This window comes from Hippoglossus hippoglossus, chromosome 4 (assembly GCF_009819705.1).
Source record: "Hippoglossus hippoglossus isolate fHipHip1 chromosome 4, fHipHip1.pri, whole genome shotgun sequence".
NCBI lineage: Eukaryota > Metazoa > Chordata > Actinopteri > Pleuronectiformes > Pleuronectidae > Hippoglossus > Hippoglossus hippoglossus.
In genome coordinates, this window is record NC_047154.1 from 28442641 (window position 1) to 28460875 (window position 18235).

The window sequence follows — 18235 nt, forward strand, 5'->3', positions numbered from 1 at the left end:
AACCATCAGAACCAATAGCTTCTCCTCTGCTGATCAACAGTAAAAGTTCAGACTCAAACCAGAACCTCAGTGTTTGTGTGAGTGAAGTGATTGTTGTCAGGTTGTTTTACCCTCTGAAGATATTTGAGCTGATGACTGAGACACTTTGCTCATATTTTCATTATTATTTATTAAATTTAATCTTTTCTCAGTCACTGATAACTAGACATGTCCTCATGTCCTGTCTCTTTAATCCATGTAAACTCACCAAGTAGATAATGATCAAAATAATCAATAAAGAAAATAACCGAGCTACGTCTGTAAATCTGTAGAATACTGTTTTATAGTGATAATTTATTACAGGAGAACTAACTGTTGTGTTATAATGATTAACTGCTTTATAGGGAACAGCAGAATGAACTGATGTTCTACAGTGAACTATAAGTAGGTATAAACTCTGTAATCAGGTGTAAACACTGAGAGACGTCCACAGTGTGAGGACGGGACACAGCAGCTGAAATAGTCTTTGTGCTGTGAGCGCTCTGCTCATTTGTCCCCTGATGAATAAAGTTCTTAAATCTGATCAGGATTCAGTTCATTAATCAGCTGATGGTTGTTTCGTTTTCTGTCCAATGTTTCAGGTCCCAGTGCCGTTCACATGCTCAGATCAGTCACATCGATCAGACTGATCAGCTGTGGACGTTCATAGCGTCATCTGATCTGAGGTCAGCGTTGGACCCTCACTCCAGGACTCCTTACGGCAGATATGCTGACCTAGAATCAGCCGGAGCTGTGAGATCAATCAGTGTGAGCAGTGTTATCCAGATCAGAAGTCGTCATGTCTGAGAACCAGGCCAACAACAACGTCCCTGTAAACAACAACAACAACATGGGACCCAACAGGATCCGAAACCCCAACGTCAACCAGAACCCCCTCATCAATGTCCGAGACCGCCTCTTCCACGCCCTCTTCTTCAAGATGGCGGTCACCTACGCCAGACTCTTCCCTCCCTCCTTCAGAAGAGTCTTTGAGTTCTTCGTCCTGCTTAAGGTGAGAACAAGTTTTCTGTCAATGATGATGATGTCATAAGTTTGTGATGAAGGTGGAGGAACAGTGATGGTGAAAAGTGAGAACAGAGATTTCTTTTCTCTGAGTGACGATGAGGTGAAACTGTTACTGACAGGAAGTGTTAGCGCCGCTTTGTATTCACCGCTGGTAGTCGAGTCATGTGACTGATAAGAACCAATCAGGAAGAGAACCATGGCAACAGTGATGTTTTAAGATTTGTTTGTGTGGGTGGAGCCTCCAACTGTCGTTCTTTATTCCTGCACATTTAAAGATTTCTTACCAATAAAAGGAGCTTTGATAAAATGATTGATTAAGTCAGATCTCTGATCCATTATTGTCTCTATACTTTTTAATGTAAATGATTGGAGCTTTATTTCGATAGGACAGATTGCTAGCAGGGAAGTGGGCGCAGAGAGAGAGAGAGAGTGGGGGATGAGCAAACCCCGCCCGCTGCAGGGGGTGTGTCGCCTCATTTTGGCGGCAGCTCTGCCAGGTGAGCTATACGCAGCCCTGTGATCAGATTTGATCAGATCAGCGACACATGTTTTCTCTCTGTCGCCAGGCATTGGCTTTGTGACACTTTTCGCATGATTTCCGAATTTCAGATCAGAACAAACCTCCATACTCGGTTCAGTCCTAATAGTTATGAGTGGTGGGTCTGTCCTGGAGAACATCTTTGAGTGAACTCAGTGAACCTGCACAACAACAACAGCAGCAGCTCAGTGATCGTGTGTTTAATCTGACGGATTTAAAATCTGTTGCTCAATCAGATTGTCACAAATACAGATTTTTTTTTTTCTCACCAAACACATGAGTCAGTGTACAGACTGCTGAGTCACCGTAAAGACTGCTGAGTCACTGTACAGACTGCTGCGTTACCGTACAGACTGCTGAGTCACTGTACAGACTGCTGCGTTACCGTACAGACTGCTGCGTTACCGTACAGACTGCTGAGTCACTGTACAGACTGCTGCGTTACCGTACAGACTGCTGCGTTACTGTACAGACTGCTGAGTCACTGTACAGACTGCTGCGTTACCGTACAGACTGCTGCGTTACCGTACAGACTGCTGCGTTACCGTACAGACTGCTGAGTCCCTGCACAGACTGCTGCGTTACCGTACAGACTGCTGAGTCACTGTACAGACTGCTGAGTCACTGTACAGACTGCTGCGTTACCGTACAGACTGCTGAGTCACTGTACAGACTGCTGCGTTACCGTACAGACTGCTGAGCCACTGTACAGACTGCTGCGTTACCGTACAGACTGCTGCGTTACCGTACAGACTGCTGCGTTACCGTACAGACTGCTGAGCCACTGTACAGACTGCTGCGTTACCGTACAGACTGCTGCGTTACCGTACAGACTGCTGCGTTACCGTACAGACTGCTGAGTCACTGTACAGACTGCTGAGTCACTGTACAGACTGCTGCGTTACCGTACAGACTGCTGCGTTACCGTACAGACTGCTGAGTCACTGTACAGACTGCTGAGTCACTGTACAGACTGCTGCGTTACCGTACAGACTGCTGCGTTACCGTACAGACTGCTGCGTTACCGTACAGACTGCTGCGTTACCGTACAGACTGCTGAGTCACTGTACAGACTGCTGAGTCACTGTACAGACTGCTGCGTTACCGTACAGACTGCTGAGTCACTGTACAGACTGCTGAGTCACTGTACAGACTGCTGCTTTGAGTGACTTCAACTGAAAGATAGGGTACACTTGAACAAACTTCAGTGTGATAAGAACGACCAAAATTGACAGAAACCATCTTTGACAAACATTTATTTAACGTCTAATTCTTTATTTGGTCCATGTCCCATCTGCTAACATGGAGGAGGAGGAGGGTTTATGACCTATACTGCAGTTAGCCATCAGGGGGTGATCCAGATGATTTGGCTCCATGATGTTCATCTTTTCACATTTAAAAGCTTTAGTAGAAAATGTGTTTGATGAGAACAGTGAAAGTTAAAGTGAAGATTTTGGTCAGTGTTGGAGTTTCACTCTGAGAGTAACTACTCTTCCTCCTCCTCTTACTCCTCCTCTTCCATTTCCTCCTCCCTCTTCTTCCTCTTCGTTCTCCCCCTCAGGCACTATTCGTCCTCTTCATCCTTGCATACATCCACATCGCCTTCTCTCGCTCGCCCATCAACTGTCTGGAGGCGGTGAGGGAGCGCTGGCCTCGAGATGGGATCCTGCGGGTGGAGATCCAGAGGAACTCCAGCCGGGCCCCTGTCTTCCTGCAGTTCTACGACTCCAGTGGCCTCCAGGAGGTTATAGAGGCTGAGGAGGAAGAAGGGGTGGGGCTCAGTCTGGCAGCGCTGCAGGAGGAAGATGACGAGGAAGAGGAGATGACTCTGGACATGTTTGACAACAGTTCGGTGCAGGTGAGTTCCAGGTCGTCAGCATTGTTTACTTTATAATGAATCCTCTGTGCCCCTGAACATGAATAGAAGAGTAGTTTAGAACCAGAACCTTCTGGATCTGCTTCAGGTTTCAGATGTGGACAGAGAGGGACGATGTGGTAAACATCAGTAAACATCTGTTAAACATCTGGGGCCTGTACTATGAAGCGATTTCGACATACCCAGGATACCTTTCCGTTATCCAGATGAACTTAACCTAACAATCACAGTCAGGCTAAGTGGTCACATGAAGCTGGAAATCAACTCGTTAAGTTAACTCAGGGTTTCCTCTAGATATGAGCGCGCACATGAAAGGGGCGGGGTTTACTGCATATGACCAATCACAGACATGGACAGTTTGACTGACAGCAGAGCCTCATATTTCTCAACGAGGATAGACTGTTGTATTAGAAAATATGAGGAGAGCAAAGAACAGTTGGTAAAACATCTCTGATTGTGTGAATTCGTGAGTAACATGACCACCACATAATAACGTGTGTGAATGAGATAATAACAACCCACGGCTGGTGTAAACTATCTATCCCTTATTCCAAATAAATATTTAAAGTGATAGTTGACTGAAAAATGAAAATTCCTTCATTGTTTTATTTTTATTTTTGTATTATTATTATTTATTTCCATTAAATATCTGTTAAACATATGTTAAACATTAGTAAACAGCAGAGACTTACACTGGCCACCAGCTGGTGGCGCTGCAGTGTTCTTGAGTGAAGAGAGGAGCAGATTACCACTACCCTAACCTTCCTCTGATTTCTGTTTTGCTCTGTTCTCTTTTCTCTGATCTCTGTTCTCTGTTCTCTGGTTCTCTGATTTGTTCTCTGTTCTCTTTGCTCTCTGCTGCAGTTTGAGCTCGACATAGAACCTCGTCTGAAGCCGTCTGTGGTTGGAGGAGGAAGAGGAGGAGGAGTAAACGACAGTCAGGACGTATCGTTCAGTCAGAACACTAAAGGTATGAAGTTGCTGAAGAACTCACTGTCTGAGCTGGAGATGAAGACCAGAGCAGGTAAACATCTCCTCCTCTTCCTCCTTATTGGTGAGGATTGGATCTAAGGACTGTATGTTGGAAACTTCTTCTGTTTAGTTGATTCTGTTTCCAGCTTCGCTTCAGGTTTGTCTGTTAGAACACGGACTCGGACGACTTCTCTCTCTTTAAAATCCTTCAATGAGCAACAGTACAAGAACATATACCTACAACAGGCTGGGCATGTGTTTGTTTGATGTGTCGTAGGATGTGTGTGTGGGTGGTTCTGCAAAGAGAAATGATTATAAGAATAATTTGAGTGATCGAACACAGTGCCACTATATAACCTAAAAGTCACGCTCTACACAAATTGTAGGTTAAGCATATACATATATACACATCCATGTAGTTTACTGATAAGACACAGTACACAACTCATAGGTCTCAAGGACAGACAGCTGTCACCCTCCACTCGCTTCTCGTTATCCTACCTCACACATCCTCGTGATTGCGCATTCCCGCTACAGGTGTTCAGCGGGTGTTCCCACCAACTCTCCCTGTGCACCCTCGAAACGTGCTGCTGATTGACATCCTTTTACACACCTTCCTCTTCCTCTTCTTACTCCATTACCTCCTTTTCTCTTCTGTAAACAGCTGAACTTGTAGTTCACACCAGCAGGGGGCAGCAGTTGTTACAAAGAAACAAAATACATTTTATTAGATCAACTTATTGATTGATTGAGCTTTGTTACAGTGACTGGTAATCAGTCACATTTATTCTGTAACATCACATCAAATATTTAATCAACTGAAATGCAACATTAAAAAAGAATCTGTCCTAAATGATGCCTCTTGGTCTTCATCATCTTCATCATCTTGACCCTTCATCTTCGCCAGTGTCAACCAGGCTACGTCCTCTGACCTGAGATTTGTTGTTGTGTTTCAGTCTGGCCTCAGGAGGAATACATCGTGGAATATTCTCTGGAGTACGGTTTCCTGCGTCTGTCTCAGAGCACGAGACAAAGACTCAACATCCCTGTCATGGTCGTCACGTTGGGTAACACACCTGATATTTACCTGAAATACAGACCCGTGACACACACCTTAACACCAGCAGTGTCATGCACTGCCTTAGACTGACACTTGTCTCTGTTCAGATCCCATGAAGGACGAGTGCTTCGGAGACGGATTCAGTCGTTTTCTGCTGGATGAGTTTTTGGGATACGACGACATCCTGATGTCCAGCGTGAAGGCGCTCGCTGAGAATGAGGAGAACAAAGGTAGAGAGACACTGAGAGAGAGCAGGAACATGTACATAAATTAATTAATAATAACAGCCTCAATAAATGTTTAAGTCTAATGATGACTGTTGTCGTCGTGCAGAAACAATACGTTTTTTGATTTTAAATGTGTGACTATAGAACCTGAGTTTTCTGCAGGGTTCCTGAGGAACGTGGTGTCTGGAGAACATTATCGTTTTGTCAGCATGTGGATGGCCAGAACCTCGTACCTGGCCGCCTTTGTCATCATGGTCATATTCGTGAGTAAACGAGTCAGAACGAAACTGGTCCGTCAGTGTACGTCAGATTTTAAAAACAGAACACACAATGTCAAATCTGACTTTACTGTATTATTATTATATTGATTGATGTTTTATTTATTTGATGTCTTGTGGTTCTCAGACTCTGTCCGTGTCTATGCTGCTCAGATACTCTCATCACCAGATCTTCGTCTTCATCGGTCAGTTTGTTGTGAGATGTCCCATCTACACTAATATAGTCCAGTACACTTTAATATGATCCAGTCCAGTTTGATATAGTTCAGTCTACTTTAATATGATCCAGTCCAGTTTAATATAGTCCAGTCTTCTTAATGTATCCAGTCCAGTTTAATATGATCCAGTCCAGTTTAATATAATGTATTTCACTTGAATGTAATCCAGTCCAGTTTAATATAGTCCAGTCTACTTTAATGTAATACAGACCATTTTAATATGATCCAGTTTATTATAGTCCAGTCCACTTTAATATGATCCAGTCCAGTTTAATGTAATCCAGTCCAGTTTAATATGATCCAGTACAGTGTAATATAGTCCAGTCCACTTTAATGTAATTCAGTCCAGTTTAATATAGTCCAGTCCACTTTAATATGATCCAGTCCAGTTTAATGTTATCCAGTCCAGTTTAATACAGTCCAGTCCACTTTAATATGATCCAGTCCAGTTTTATATAATGTAGTCCACTTTAAAGTAATCCAGTCCAATTTAATATGATCCACTTTAATGCAGTCCAGTCCAGTTTAACGAAATCCAGTCCAGTTTAATATGATCCACTCTAATGTAGTCCAGTCCACTTTAATGTAATCCAGTCCACTTCAATGTTATCCAGTCCAGTTTAAGCCGGTCCAGGTTTTCTGGTCTCAGGTGTTTACATGTGGACTGAGATCTTTTTAAACCCGTCCTCTCAGGATCAGGGTTTTGTCTTGATCTGGATTCTGTGTGTCCTCCTCAGTGGATCTGCTTCAGATGTTGGAGATGAACATGACCATCGCCTTTCCTGCAGCTCCTCTGCTCACGGTCATCCTGGCCCTCGTCGGTAAGGTCACCTGTAATCAATTCAGTTATATTTTATTTGTATAGCGCCAAATCCAAACAAACATTAAGACATTTTATATAGTGAGGTCCAGACCTTAAAAATATAGAGAAACCACCAGTTCACACAATGAGAATGCGACTCAGGATCCGTCTGAGTCCTTGGTCAGACTCTGCGTTCTGTGTCTGGGTCAGACCAGGGCCCTGTACTACCAAGCTGGATTTGCGCTTATCGGGGGAACTTCTGGGTAACTTCTGGGTTTCCGGTCCTACGAAGCTCGTTCACTTGTTATCGGGGTAAATCACCACGGTAACTTATGCTGAACAGCTGACCTGCTCCAGGTTAAGTTGGAGATAAGAGATCAAACAGTATAAAGCTCCGCCCATTGACCAATCCCTTCCTTTGAACCATGACATCATGTTCTTAGAGGATCTGTGGAGCTGGTGTGGATGGTTCGAGTCTCTGAGGAGGACCAGGGTCTTCAGAGACCCACAAGATCCTTTGAGCTCCTCTGATGAGTTTCTGAAAGATCTAGATTCTCCTCAGAGGATGAACCTCCGTCAGCTGCTGGAGCCCAACAGAACCAGCCTGACCCGTAAAGTGCTCCCAGTACCACAGACTGCATCTGCTTCACTTACTGATACTGATGTACTGGGACTGTTAGCGGAGGAGAACCTCACATACTTTAATACTTTGATCCTGTGAAATAAATATTTATTTGGGGGACAGATAGTTTCCAGATTTACCTTGTGACCGCCTCCCTAGGTCCAGGTCAGGTCGATGTATTCTGCTGCTTCTGGTTCAGATTTTTTGCGTCAGATATTTTCATACCTGAATTCTTGCACCTTTGCTGACGAGATGTCACTTCCTGTGGTCAGGTATGGAGGCCATCATGTCGGAATTCTTCAATGATACGACCACGGCCTTCTACATCATCCTCATCGTTTGGTTGGCTGACCAGTATGATGCCATCTGCTGCCACACCAACACCAGCAAACGCCACTGGCTGAGGTGAGTCACATGACCAATACCGTCTAACACCATTGGCTCCATTTAAACCAATTACAGCGCACAATGAAACATCCCTTTAAACCTTTGATATACCTGTAATGTTCCGGGAAAACCCCCTTGAATCTAAATCAGGAGATCCTGAGTTTTAGCCTAAAATGTAAAAAAAAGACCTTAAAGAACATCAGAGGGTTTCATGACTTTTCCCTTAATTTCAGGTAAGTGAAAAAAAATGTATTAACGAGAAGATGACGAATAGACGAAAACGACAATTATATCAATAATTGTATTTTATTTAACAAACTAGTACAGTCACTTCTCTGTATATTCAATAAATCACAACAAACTAAATTATCAACATATTACAGTTGTTCTAAAACAGTGGAGACGGCTAACTATATTATACTGTATTATACCAAATTCATCACTATAAGTGGTTTATTACTAAAACTGAATTGCGGAGTTTTAGTATGATAGTCTCACAATTTAAGGGGAAAGTTAACAGTGGTTTTTCAAGATAAGGACGATATCACATTGCGCACTCGCGTATGCATGAACAAATACTTCTCTCGCTCTCACACAGACTCAGCTGACGTCTCTGACTCACCGCAGTTCAAATGTTGATTTGTTTGAAATGACGCCACAATATCAACACTGATCATCACATAATGATTCATACTTTTCTTAATGAGTTAAATCTTCAGAGCATTCATTCATTAATTCAGCTCATCCTGACTCGCTGTCTTTCTCTCTGGGGCTGATGCCCACACACACATGCACGTCTCTCTATAGTTGTGAGGACACTCATTCACATAATGCATTCCATAGCCCCTTACCCTAACCTTAACCATCAAATCTTCTGTTCATGTTCTTATTTTCATGTTCTCAGATTCCATTACTTTATTTGACAGGGACAGTGCATATTAATTACATTTCTGAAAGTATGCCAGAGTTGGTCACAGAGGCTAATTTTCATCTGTAGTCCCTGGGCAGGCGGTAAAAGTGCAGACATTAAGAATAAAAGCATTAAAATACAAACAACTATAAAAGCTGTGGAAAATATAGAGACACAAAAAGGGTCTGACTTTCACAAAAGCAAGAGCTGTTAAAATACTCAGAAGGAACAAAATGACAACAATTTACAAATAGCAAAACACCATATTGGTATAAGGCCAGGGGAGGAGTGAACACTGAGACACAAGCAGAGGGCTAGGGCTAACCCTAACCCTAGATTTTGATGATTCTTTCAGGCTTATTACTGAAAATCAAGTCAATCTGAGTTTTTGAGGACTTGGTTATTCACATTGGAACTTTGACTAGCTGGTTTAAATCTCAACTGGATGAGATCTGCTTTAGGTTTTTCCTACTTGAGTTATCATACCAGTTGATATTTAAATCTCCCATGAGAAGAATCTCTTTGCTAGGATCACATTACTTGAGTATACTCTGCAGTTGTTCATAAAATATTGCCTGAAGAAGGAGGGATGTATATTACAAAAAGGAGGAAACACATTTGAGGTTACTTTTAGTCCAATACATTCCAGACTGATTCAAGATGGCTGCTGTATTTGCTCACATTGGAACGTATCTCTTATATATTCATCATATATTCATCATTAACAGCATTACTCCATAACCTTTACCCTCAGGTCTATCTGAAGAACTGATGTGCCAGGATAGCAGGACTTGGATGTAGTATATTAGCAAAGTTTGGGGAAGTCTCAATGGCATATTTGTGCCACATGAGTCTTCTTGGCGTCCGCGCTACTCCTGCTGGGCCTGGCCTTCCGAAGTCGCTGCTGCAGCACGAACCTCCACTGCCGGCCTGTCAATGTCAGACTGACAGGGGGGTTAGGGTAGTCCAGTAGAACCCGGACAGCAGGTGCAAACAGGAGGGTTAGAATTGTGAGCATTCCTGCAGAGTCGGGTTGATGCTTTTGAGGCTGAAAGCGTTGTTGAAAGCCGCTGGTGCTGTTGTTTTGTCAGCTATGTTGGTAATCGGGCCAATTGTTCCGACTTTATTCGGCTGTTTATTGCTGATCCGATTGTGCCAGGATGGGTAGATGAAGGTTTCTAGGAGAACGTTTATCTCCCAAACCTTATGAGTGAAACGGTCATGGCTATATCTTGCAATTGATCCAACAGCTTATGCCCTATCTAGTTGTTTATCACCAAGACATGTTTCCTAATAGTTTTGTTTGAACAGATTGAGAAATTAGTTTGTAGACAAGCAGAGCTGTCAGACCTCCCAGTGTGCAAACCGCCATGTTTAACTTCTCCTATTCATGTTCTCATGTTTATCTCTTCATGTCCTCCAGGTTTTTCTATCTGTACCACTTTGCGTTCTACGCCTACCACTACCGGTTCAACGGACAGTACAGCAGCTTGGCCCTCGTTACGTCCTGGCTCTTCATCCAGGTCAGAACCATCATCATTGTCAACAAACACCAGACCAAACCTCAGACTGTAGAACCAGATTATCTTCAGGAGAACCAGACCAAAGTTCAGGCGGTAGAACCAGATTATCTTTAGGAGAACCAGATCATCAGAGTATGTTTAAAAACAGAAAGGAGACATATTGCCATGTGTAATGTTTACATCACGTCAACAACGTCACTAACCTTCCACCTTCTCTTCCTCCTCCTTCCTCCTTATCTTCAGCACTCTATGATTTATTTCTTCCATCACTACGAGCTTCCTGCGATTCTTCAGCAGATCAGGATTCAGGAGATGTTACTTCAGAACCAGCAGGCGGCTCAGGCTGCCAATCAGACGGCGCTGCAAGACAACCTGAACAACAATGACGCCGCCACTGCAGGACCAGCCCCTGCTGACACAGCCCAACCCCGCCCCCCCAGTACCCCACAGCCCCCGGCCGACCTCCAGCCCCCCCCCCCTTCCTCTCCAGCAGGTGGTGGGGGAGGGGAAGTGAGGTCAGAGCTAAACTGGGTCGCTCACACAGCTGCCATCATCTCCGAAGCTTTGTCCTCCTCCGCCCACAACGTCTCTGTCGAGTCAGTCAGTGCAGGAGCGGCAGCTGGAGGTCACGGGGCAGCTGGAGGTCACGGGTCAGCTGGAGAGATCAGTGTGGTGGCTGAGTTCTGGATGGGAGGAGTGGGTGAAGGGGGAGGAGGGGGTGAGGATCCAAACGTCTCAGTAGAAATTAAAACCAGCGCAGGAGGCGGAGCTGAACCTCCACCAAGCCATCCAATAGGAGGGCTGCAGACAGAGGCGGGGCCCCCTCAGACAGACTGCCCCCCCTCACAGAGTTCAGGTACAGACTGTCGACCTCATCAGACGTCGTCACTGACCTGAGGGTCGTCCGCTCGTCTGACGTCATCTCACCTGTCGGACACCGTGCCTCCGTTTGTCATGATTAATGATTGATTATCTGACCTTTTAAATGTAAACAAATTCCTGACTCATTGATCAGTTTAATTCTGAATCTGGTTCAGACGTGATTCAGTTACTATGGAAACAAAACATGAAGCTGAGACTAGCCGTTTGTTAAAGTATCACCATGGTGACGGTGTAAGAAGCTCACATTAAATTATCACCATGGTGACGTTGTAACCAATCAGAGAAACTGTTGTTTTGAGTCTGAACATGTTGGATTCTTTTCTAGTTGCTGTTTTTCGTCTTTCAGGCGAAACAATCGATCAACAATTGAAGTAATTGATCATCTTGATTTACAAAGATTTAATTCAAGTTCTTGTTTGAAACCGAAACAATGTGTTATCGAGTGTTCGTTAAGTTTCACGTCTTAAGTACGAACCAATGGACTTGGAGCTGAGAGGAGGTGACAACATACTTAACCCGATGATCAGTTATTGATCAGTGACTGTATGTTGATTAGCTCTGGTTCTGACAGATTGAAGCACAAACTCTGAACTGTGTTGATTTTTGTTTCCACCTGCTTTTATTTAGAAGAAAAAGACTTTTAGAAGAGGACGTTTGTTTTGAAGGGTGGATCAGGAATTCCTGTCAGAATCGATGCCTTATCAATAATATCTGGACTATGAACATCTCATCGATGTCAGCAGCAGAGCAAGATGATTGGTTGTGCAATATGATGCCGACTGTGTCACACCTCAGGCCCCGCCTCCAGGGAACGAATCAGTGACGTGAATGCATAGCGGTGAAAGACCACGCTGTCTGTGCTGCGTTCAGGGACTGAAGTCAGAACACGCTCGTGTGTTGAGGCACTCCATGTCTGTTCGTAATCTTCATCGCATCTGGTCTCTAATATTCAGCTGTCCTGTGATTGGCTATTTCAGATGTTTAATCACGTAGTAAACTAAGAACAAAACATGTTAATAACAGCCCCACCCAGTGGTGAAGTCTAACACTGACGTGAGCCCGGGTCAGCTGGTTCTGGGACGAGGGGGGCGGGGCCTAAAGTGTGACGTCAGAGACAGACACCGAGGCAAGCTTTCTTCTTTGTGCCTCTGCTGGTCGTCAGTCGTCTGAAACCCATCGTCTGTTTAACCAGTAAAATTTCACATCACGACTTAACATCTCCGACTCTTCTTGTTCCCTCACACATCAAACTTTATTCAGCCGAACAACAAAACAGACACTGTTTGAAGGTTGGTTATTTTAGTCAACTAAAGAAATTAGTTTAAGTTTGGTTGGAATGATGTTATGAAGTCAACCAATAAAATTAGATGCATGATCTTGATCATATTTAGATGAACCAATCATTGATGTGTTATGTTAGCATTAGCAGCTCTTTACTGAAGTACGCATGCTTACAGCTAGCACTTCAATGACTGATCAGCTCATTTATCAATACATGATCATAAAAAAAAGACGTTTCAATGACGAAATGTTTTATTTCTGAATAAAAATACAAAAATAAACTAAATGAAAACATCACGACATTAAATGTTATGACTTTATAAAAACAGGAAATAAAATCTTTATTGAACATTTCTGAATGACCTCAAGCCCCGCCCCCTGCATGCTCATTGGCCCAGACAGCTGTCAATCATCTGATACATCATCACAACACATGTTTTTATAATTAATGGAGAGAAAAAAAAGCCTACTTCCTGTGACCTTTGACCCCACAGCTTCAGTTTGATGTCAGTGAAACATTAACAAGTGGTTACATTAATAACCGCCGTCATTTACAACAAGTGACGTCAAAGAAACCGAGCATGCTGGGGAAAAAAGATAAAAAACAAAAACTTGTTTCAGGGAAGATGCCTCCCCCTCTACTTGTGTCCCTTGCTCGTCTTGAACGACACCTGCAGGACTTTGTCTCCCAGTCGATACCCGTTCAGGCTGTGGATCGCCATGGCAGCCTCCTCATAGTTCGTCATGGTAACGAAGCCGAAGCCTTTGCACTTGTTTGTGTTGAAATCCCGGATCACCTTCACGTTGACAACGGCACCAAACGGCCCAAACATCTGCCACAGGATGGCCTCATCTACATCCTGACCCAGGTTATAGATGAATATGCACCAACCAGAGGACGCATTCCCAGAAACCCCCCCCCCTCCACTCATGTGGTCCACACTCATTGGAGAAAACCTGGAACCAATCAGGATGAAGGAAATGTTTCAATCATCAAGCAATAAAATAAACAAAATACATAAAACCTTCAACAAAACTCATCACTTCCTGTTGTGAAAGTTGAGGAGAAAGGCGAGAGTACCTGAACCTCTGGGCCTGGTGGTGGACAGGTCCTCCAAAGCGCCGTGATTGGCCATGGTACATCTGTGACATCATCTGCGAGTTCCTGGCCTGATTGGGGTTGGCAGCAAACTTGACTGTGATTGGCTCAGCGCTCCCAGGGGGTGTGTTTCCATTCAGGTGTTTGACGGCGTCTTCGGCCTCAGATCGCTTATCAAAACGGATAAAGGCCACACCCCTAGACAAACCTGAACAGCCAATCAGATCAAAGATAGGAGTCAGGACTGCAAGGCTACGATTGGTAACTTGGCAGGTCACATGACTTGCGGCACTGACCTGAAGCCTGGTCCACCAGAACTCTGGAGTTGATAATGCGTCCGAAGCGAGTGAACATGTCCTCAAGCTCTGGCTGACTCAGTGTCCTTGGCAGACCGCTGATGTACAGATTCGCATCTTTGATCATGTCCGAACTCGGCCGCGCGAATGAAACCTGCAGCAGGCGAAAATATGCGTCTTAGTTGGACATCTTCACGACACGAAGGTTGTTTAAAAAAAAGTGACATCAGCCGACTAATCGGACGTTTAAAAAAAAAATTTGAATATTCATGAAAAAAATTAAACAATGAAACAGTTGTTTAAATCAAAACAAAAAAACAAAAAACATCCAAACAGGCTCAGATCTTTAGGGACTTTTCAAAATAAAAAGGCATCAATCTATCAAAATAAAAGTCGACATATGGTCACACTGAACTGAAGAAAGTCACAGACTCAGTGTTGACATGTGTCGTCAATAAAAACATGAAGATGATGTTTAAAATACCTTCATCCGTCAGACAGAGTGCAGGTGACAGCGCCCACTACTGTCCAGGGAACATAACACATCTATCAGTTGAGACAGTAGAAAATCACAGAGCACCTGTGAAACTTTACCTTGATAGTTTTAGACTGTAGCCTCAGGCCATTGAGGGTACTGATAGCCCTCTCTGCATCACTAGGGTTAACAAAGTTAACAAAGCCGTAACCTAAACTGTGGCCTAGAGAAACACAAACAAACAACAAAATAAAATAACAAAACTATCGGCGCACATTCTCCAATCAGACGCCGGCGTCCCACAGACAACGGCCGGAAAAAAAAACCCACTTCTGAACAAACCCACAAAACCCAACGACGCACGTCAGATCGACCCGAGTGTCGCTCTGGTCAACCATCACAGCTCTATGCAGAATCATTTGATTGACAGTCAACGTGACCAATCAGAGCCGCAAAGATTAAACTTTGACTCCAGATTCCTGTATTTCGACCACATGGCGGCGCACTGTCTACAGACAGTGAACAGTTTGTCGCAGGAGTAGAGGTCTCACTCGGTTTTGTTTTATGGACACTAAAAAGAGTTTGTCGTGTTTGGAAAAATGTGATTGGCTGCGTTGACTTTTATTGTTTGCGGTCACTTTTTGATCTGACGATCAGCTGATTGATCTCGCGGTTGTCAGGGAAATGGAAACTTGACGTTTTGTGGATTTGTTCAGAGCTAAAACATCTTCATACATTCATCATCAAAACTTAACAAAGATTTTAAACCTGAAAAATAAAAAACAGGTGAAAACATTTAACATGAAATTGGATTTAAAAACAAAACCACAAAGGACTGAACGACATGAGGATGAGTAGAAAAATATTAGAATTTAGTTTCAATCAGATCAATTAAAATCATTGATCATTAAATCATTGATAACTTCAGTCCGATCTGATGTTTTAATAATTGATTCATGTCGTTTAGACCTGACTTGATCATCAGAAACGTCATGTGAAAAATAAAAAAATACAACATCAGTTTAAAAACAAATTCAGAAACCTTTCAGAGAAAAATCACAAAATCATCCTATAAAAACATTAAAATTAATAAAAAAAGAAAAATAATTAAAACTAAAATCAGCTGATCACAGAAACGACCAAAAAGTGCTGAAAAAAATACAGGAAATGCTGCAGGTAATCTATTACTGATACATGTAATCTTACTGATATTACCAATACATACAATACTATAACTAGTGATACATACATGTAACATTACTGACACTGATAACTATTGTAATAGATTACAGCTCTGAACATTTACTCGTTGAGTTTACTCTGGAGTCACTGTATATTAATAGTAATATTATAATCACGATTAGTTAACATGAGTACTCATTGACTTTGGAAACATGCATTTATTGAACTTACACACACACACACACACACAACATATATATATATATATATATATATATATATATATATATATATATATATATATATATATATATATTTTGCCGTCATGTTAACAGAAAAGTGTCTACACTGAATAAGTGTGTGTGTGTGTGTTTAACTCTGATGTTCTGGTTGTGCGCGTCACATTACGTCTCAAGTTGTGTATCGCAGGTGAAATGCAGGTTAGGGGGATAACCCCCCTAACCTGCACAAAATGTTGGACTTTCTTTCAATGTGTTTAAATACGTGTCTCAAACTCTATATCGAATCAAACATACACAAAGTCAACTTCAAGTACTGTACATGTCCTAATTACTTCTGATTCTGGTAATACAGCATGGTACAAGGATGCAAGGATCTTTTCATTTAAGAAAAGTCTTGATCATTATGTGATGATCAGTGTTGATATTGTGGCGTCATTTCAAACAAATCCACATTTTAACTGTAGCGAGTCAGAGACGTCAGCTGAGTTGTTGTCGGCCCCCACCCCCCCGAGTTCATCGTCCATCACGATATTTACTGCAAACGTCGTGATATGCCCGTTAAGTTAATATCGCCCAACTCTAGCCTATAATGTGTATCTGCCGCAATCCTGAAGCAGCGGCAGCCATAATTTTGCAGCGGCCTGCCGCTGTGGTGTCCTGGTCGTCTCTAACCCTAACCCCGTCTTAGTTGAGAACATAGCCCGACTTTAATTCGAGGAAAAAGAGTCGTTACACCAGAAACCTCACGCACCGCTCACCTGTGACCTTAGCGTCATAAAGACAAAACGAGAGCCTCATTGCAAACAAAACCCGGGTTAATAATTGTTTTATGGCGAATACTTTGTATTCATAAACCCAGCCCTACATGTAGTTACTGCAGCGTAATTACACTCGGTGCAATACAACAGCAGTCCTTGTGGTGGACAGTGGTACTGCAGCTGAGCAGCAGTTTGGACTTGTAGTACCTCAGGCACACAGCAGGGGGACTTACCTGCCACTTTGTCCCTAATGAGTTTGGCGGACTCTACATCTCCGACGCTGCTGAACAAACTCCGCAGCTCCTCCTGGCTCATGCTCTGCGGCAGGTAGTTCACGATCAGGTTCGTACGAGCGTCTTCGTCCTCCATCATCTGGTCACTAAAGCCATTGTCGTAGAGCTCCTGGGCAACAGATGAAAAGTAATGACATCATCACAATACTACTATGAATTAAAACCGATTCAGCCAATCAGAGAGCAGCGCTCACCTTTCCAACGGATCCTTTGACTGCGAGCTGAGCGTCTCTGACGTCACTCTGGGACGACTGAACCTCGCACACCTGAAAAAAAAAAAGATTGAACAAATATGAATCAGGAAACACAGCGAACAAGAAAAGGAGCTAAAGTTCCATCGATCTGATCAGTTGTGGATCGACTCACCTTCAGGTACCTGATGTGTCCTCTTCGAAGCGCCATGGTGACGTCACAGGTCGATCACTGTCTGAAAGAAACCAACTTCACGTTATTGATCGTGATGGATCGGTGATCAGCTGCGTGAGGATCAATACCCCCCCGCCTCCCATTAGTAAAAACACGGAGTCACACGTGGATTCAGAAAATGACGATAATAATAATATCAACGTTATTGGCTGAGAACATGGCGGCTCCAGACTCTGGTTCCTGGTCAGACTCGGAGTCTGAGACTCGAACACTGAGCGTTAGTTCCGTGAAGTTGGAAATAACTGAACATATGAACGCACGAAGCTAACACTGAGCTAGCACCGCGCTAACACTGAACTAAGGTTAGCCGACTGTTAGCCGCGTGGCCTCCATGTGAGGCCTCGCGGCTAACAGAGCGCGCTCCCGCTAACTCGGGTCGGATCAGTTACCTGAGGCAGGTGAGTCTGTGTCTGATGTGGATCCTCGAGTGGATGTTGTGCTGATGCTAAGCTAACACACCGGCTTTAACACAGATTAGCTGTTAGCTGCTCCCGCGCGACACAAAGGAAACAAACCAACTCACGCTGAGTATCGCGCGACCACAGATCTTCTTCTTCTTCTATTTAAAATGAACGATCAGTTACTGACCGCCCCTGCTGGTGATATGGAGAAACACGGTCTGTATTTCTACTAATACCACAAATACTACTGTGTATTTATACTTATTCTGCTAATGCTACTGTTTATTAATACTAATTCTACTGTGTATTATTATACGAATACTATACTAATTATACACACATATATATATATATATATATATATATATATATATAATATAATATATATATATTTTATACTAACAGGGTTAATCTGTGTGAAGAGTAAATTATTATTTTGTATT

The 18235-nt window shown here is 43.1% G+C and overlaps 2 protein-coding genes across 5 annotated transcripts in view; one reads left to right on the forward strand and one right to left on the reverse strand.

Annotated features, from left to right (window-relative positions):
* Positions 1-12549, forward strand: part of tmem259 (transmembrane protein 259) — a 13580-nt gene extending 1031 nt beyond the window's left edge. The window contains exons 2-12 of one of the 2 annotated variants that reach the window (XM_034582271.1): positions 621-1030; positions 3144-3440; positions 4323-4428; positions 5387-5497; positions 5598-5720; positions 5880-5980; positions 6123-6180; positions 6951-7034; positions 7910-8042; positions 10358-10457; positions 10701-12549. In XM_034582271.1, the coding sequence (XP_034438162.1) occupies positions 818-1030; positions 3144-3440; positions 4323-4428; positions 5387-5497; positions 5598-5720; positions 5880-5980; positions 6123-6180; positions 6951-7034; positions 7910-8042; positions 10358-10457; positions 10701-11354 (1980 nt within the window). In that variant the 5' untranslated portion in view covers positions 621-817 and the 3' untranslated portion in view covers positions 11355-12549. Of the gene's footprint in view, positions 1-620; positions 1031-3143; positions 3441-4322; positions 4429-5386; positions 5498-5597; positions 5721-5879; positions 5981-6122; positions 6181-6950; positions 7035-7909; positions 8047-10357; positions 10458-10700 lie in introns of those variants that run through there. The other variant, XM_034582272.1, reaches the window with a different exon arrangement.
* On the reverse strand, positions 11778-17959 carry LOC117759846 (ELAV-like protein 1). 3 transcript variants are annotated; one of them, XM_034582304.1, is made up of 8 exons: positions 17781-17923; positions 17332-17392; positions 17160-17231; positions 16906-17074; positions 14610-14713; positions 14016-14169; positions 13702-13927; positions 11778-13577 (listed from the first exon to the last, which is right to left on the reverse strand). In XM_034582304.1, exons 2-8 carry the CDS (start codon positions 17365-17367, stop codon positions 13259-13261), a joined length of 1080 nt encoding a protein of 359 aa, XP_034438195.1. In that variant the 5' UTR covers positions 17368-17392; positions 17781-17923; the 3' UTR covers positions 11778-13258. The 3 variants fall into 3 exon arrangements, with proteins under 3 accessions (XP_034438195.1, XP_034438197.1, XP_034438196.1); XM_034582305.1 differs by having other exon boundaries at positions 13259-13577; positions 17332-17388; positions 17781-17959; XM_034582306.1 differs by lacking the exons at positions 14610-14713; positions 17160-17231; positions 17332-17392; positions 17781-17923 and having other exon boundaries at positions 16906-17042.
* Positions 17960-18235: the final 276 nt, after the last annotated feature.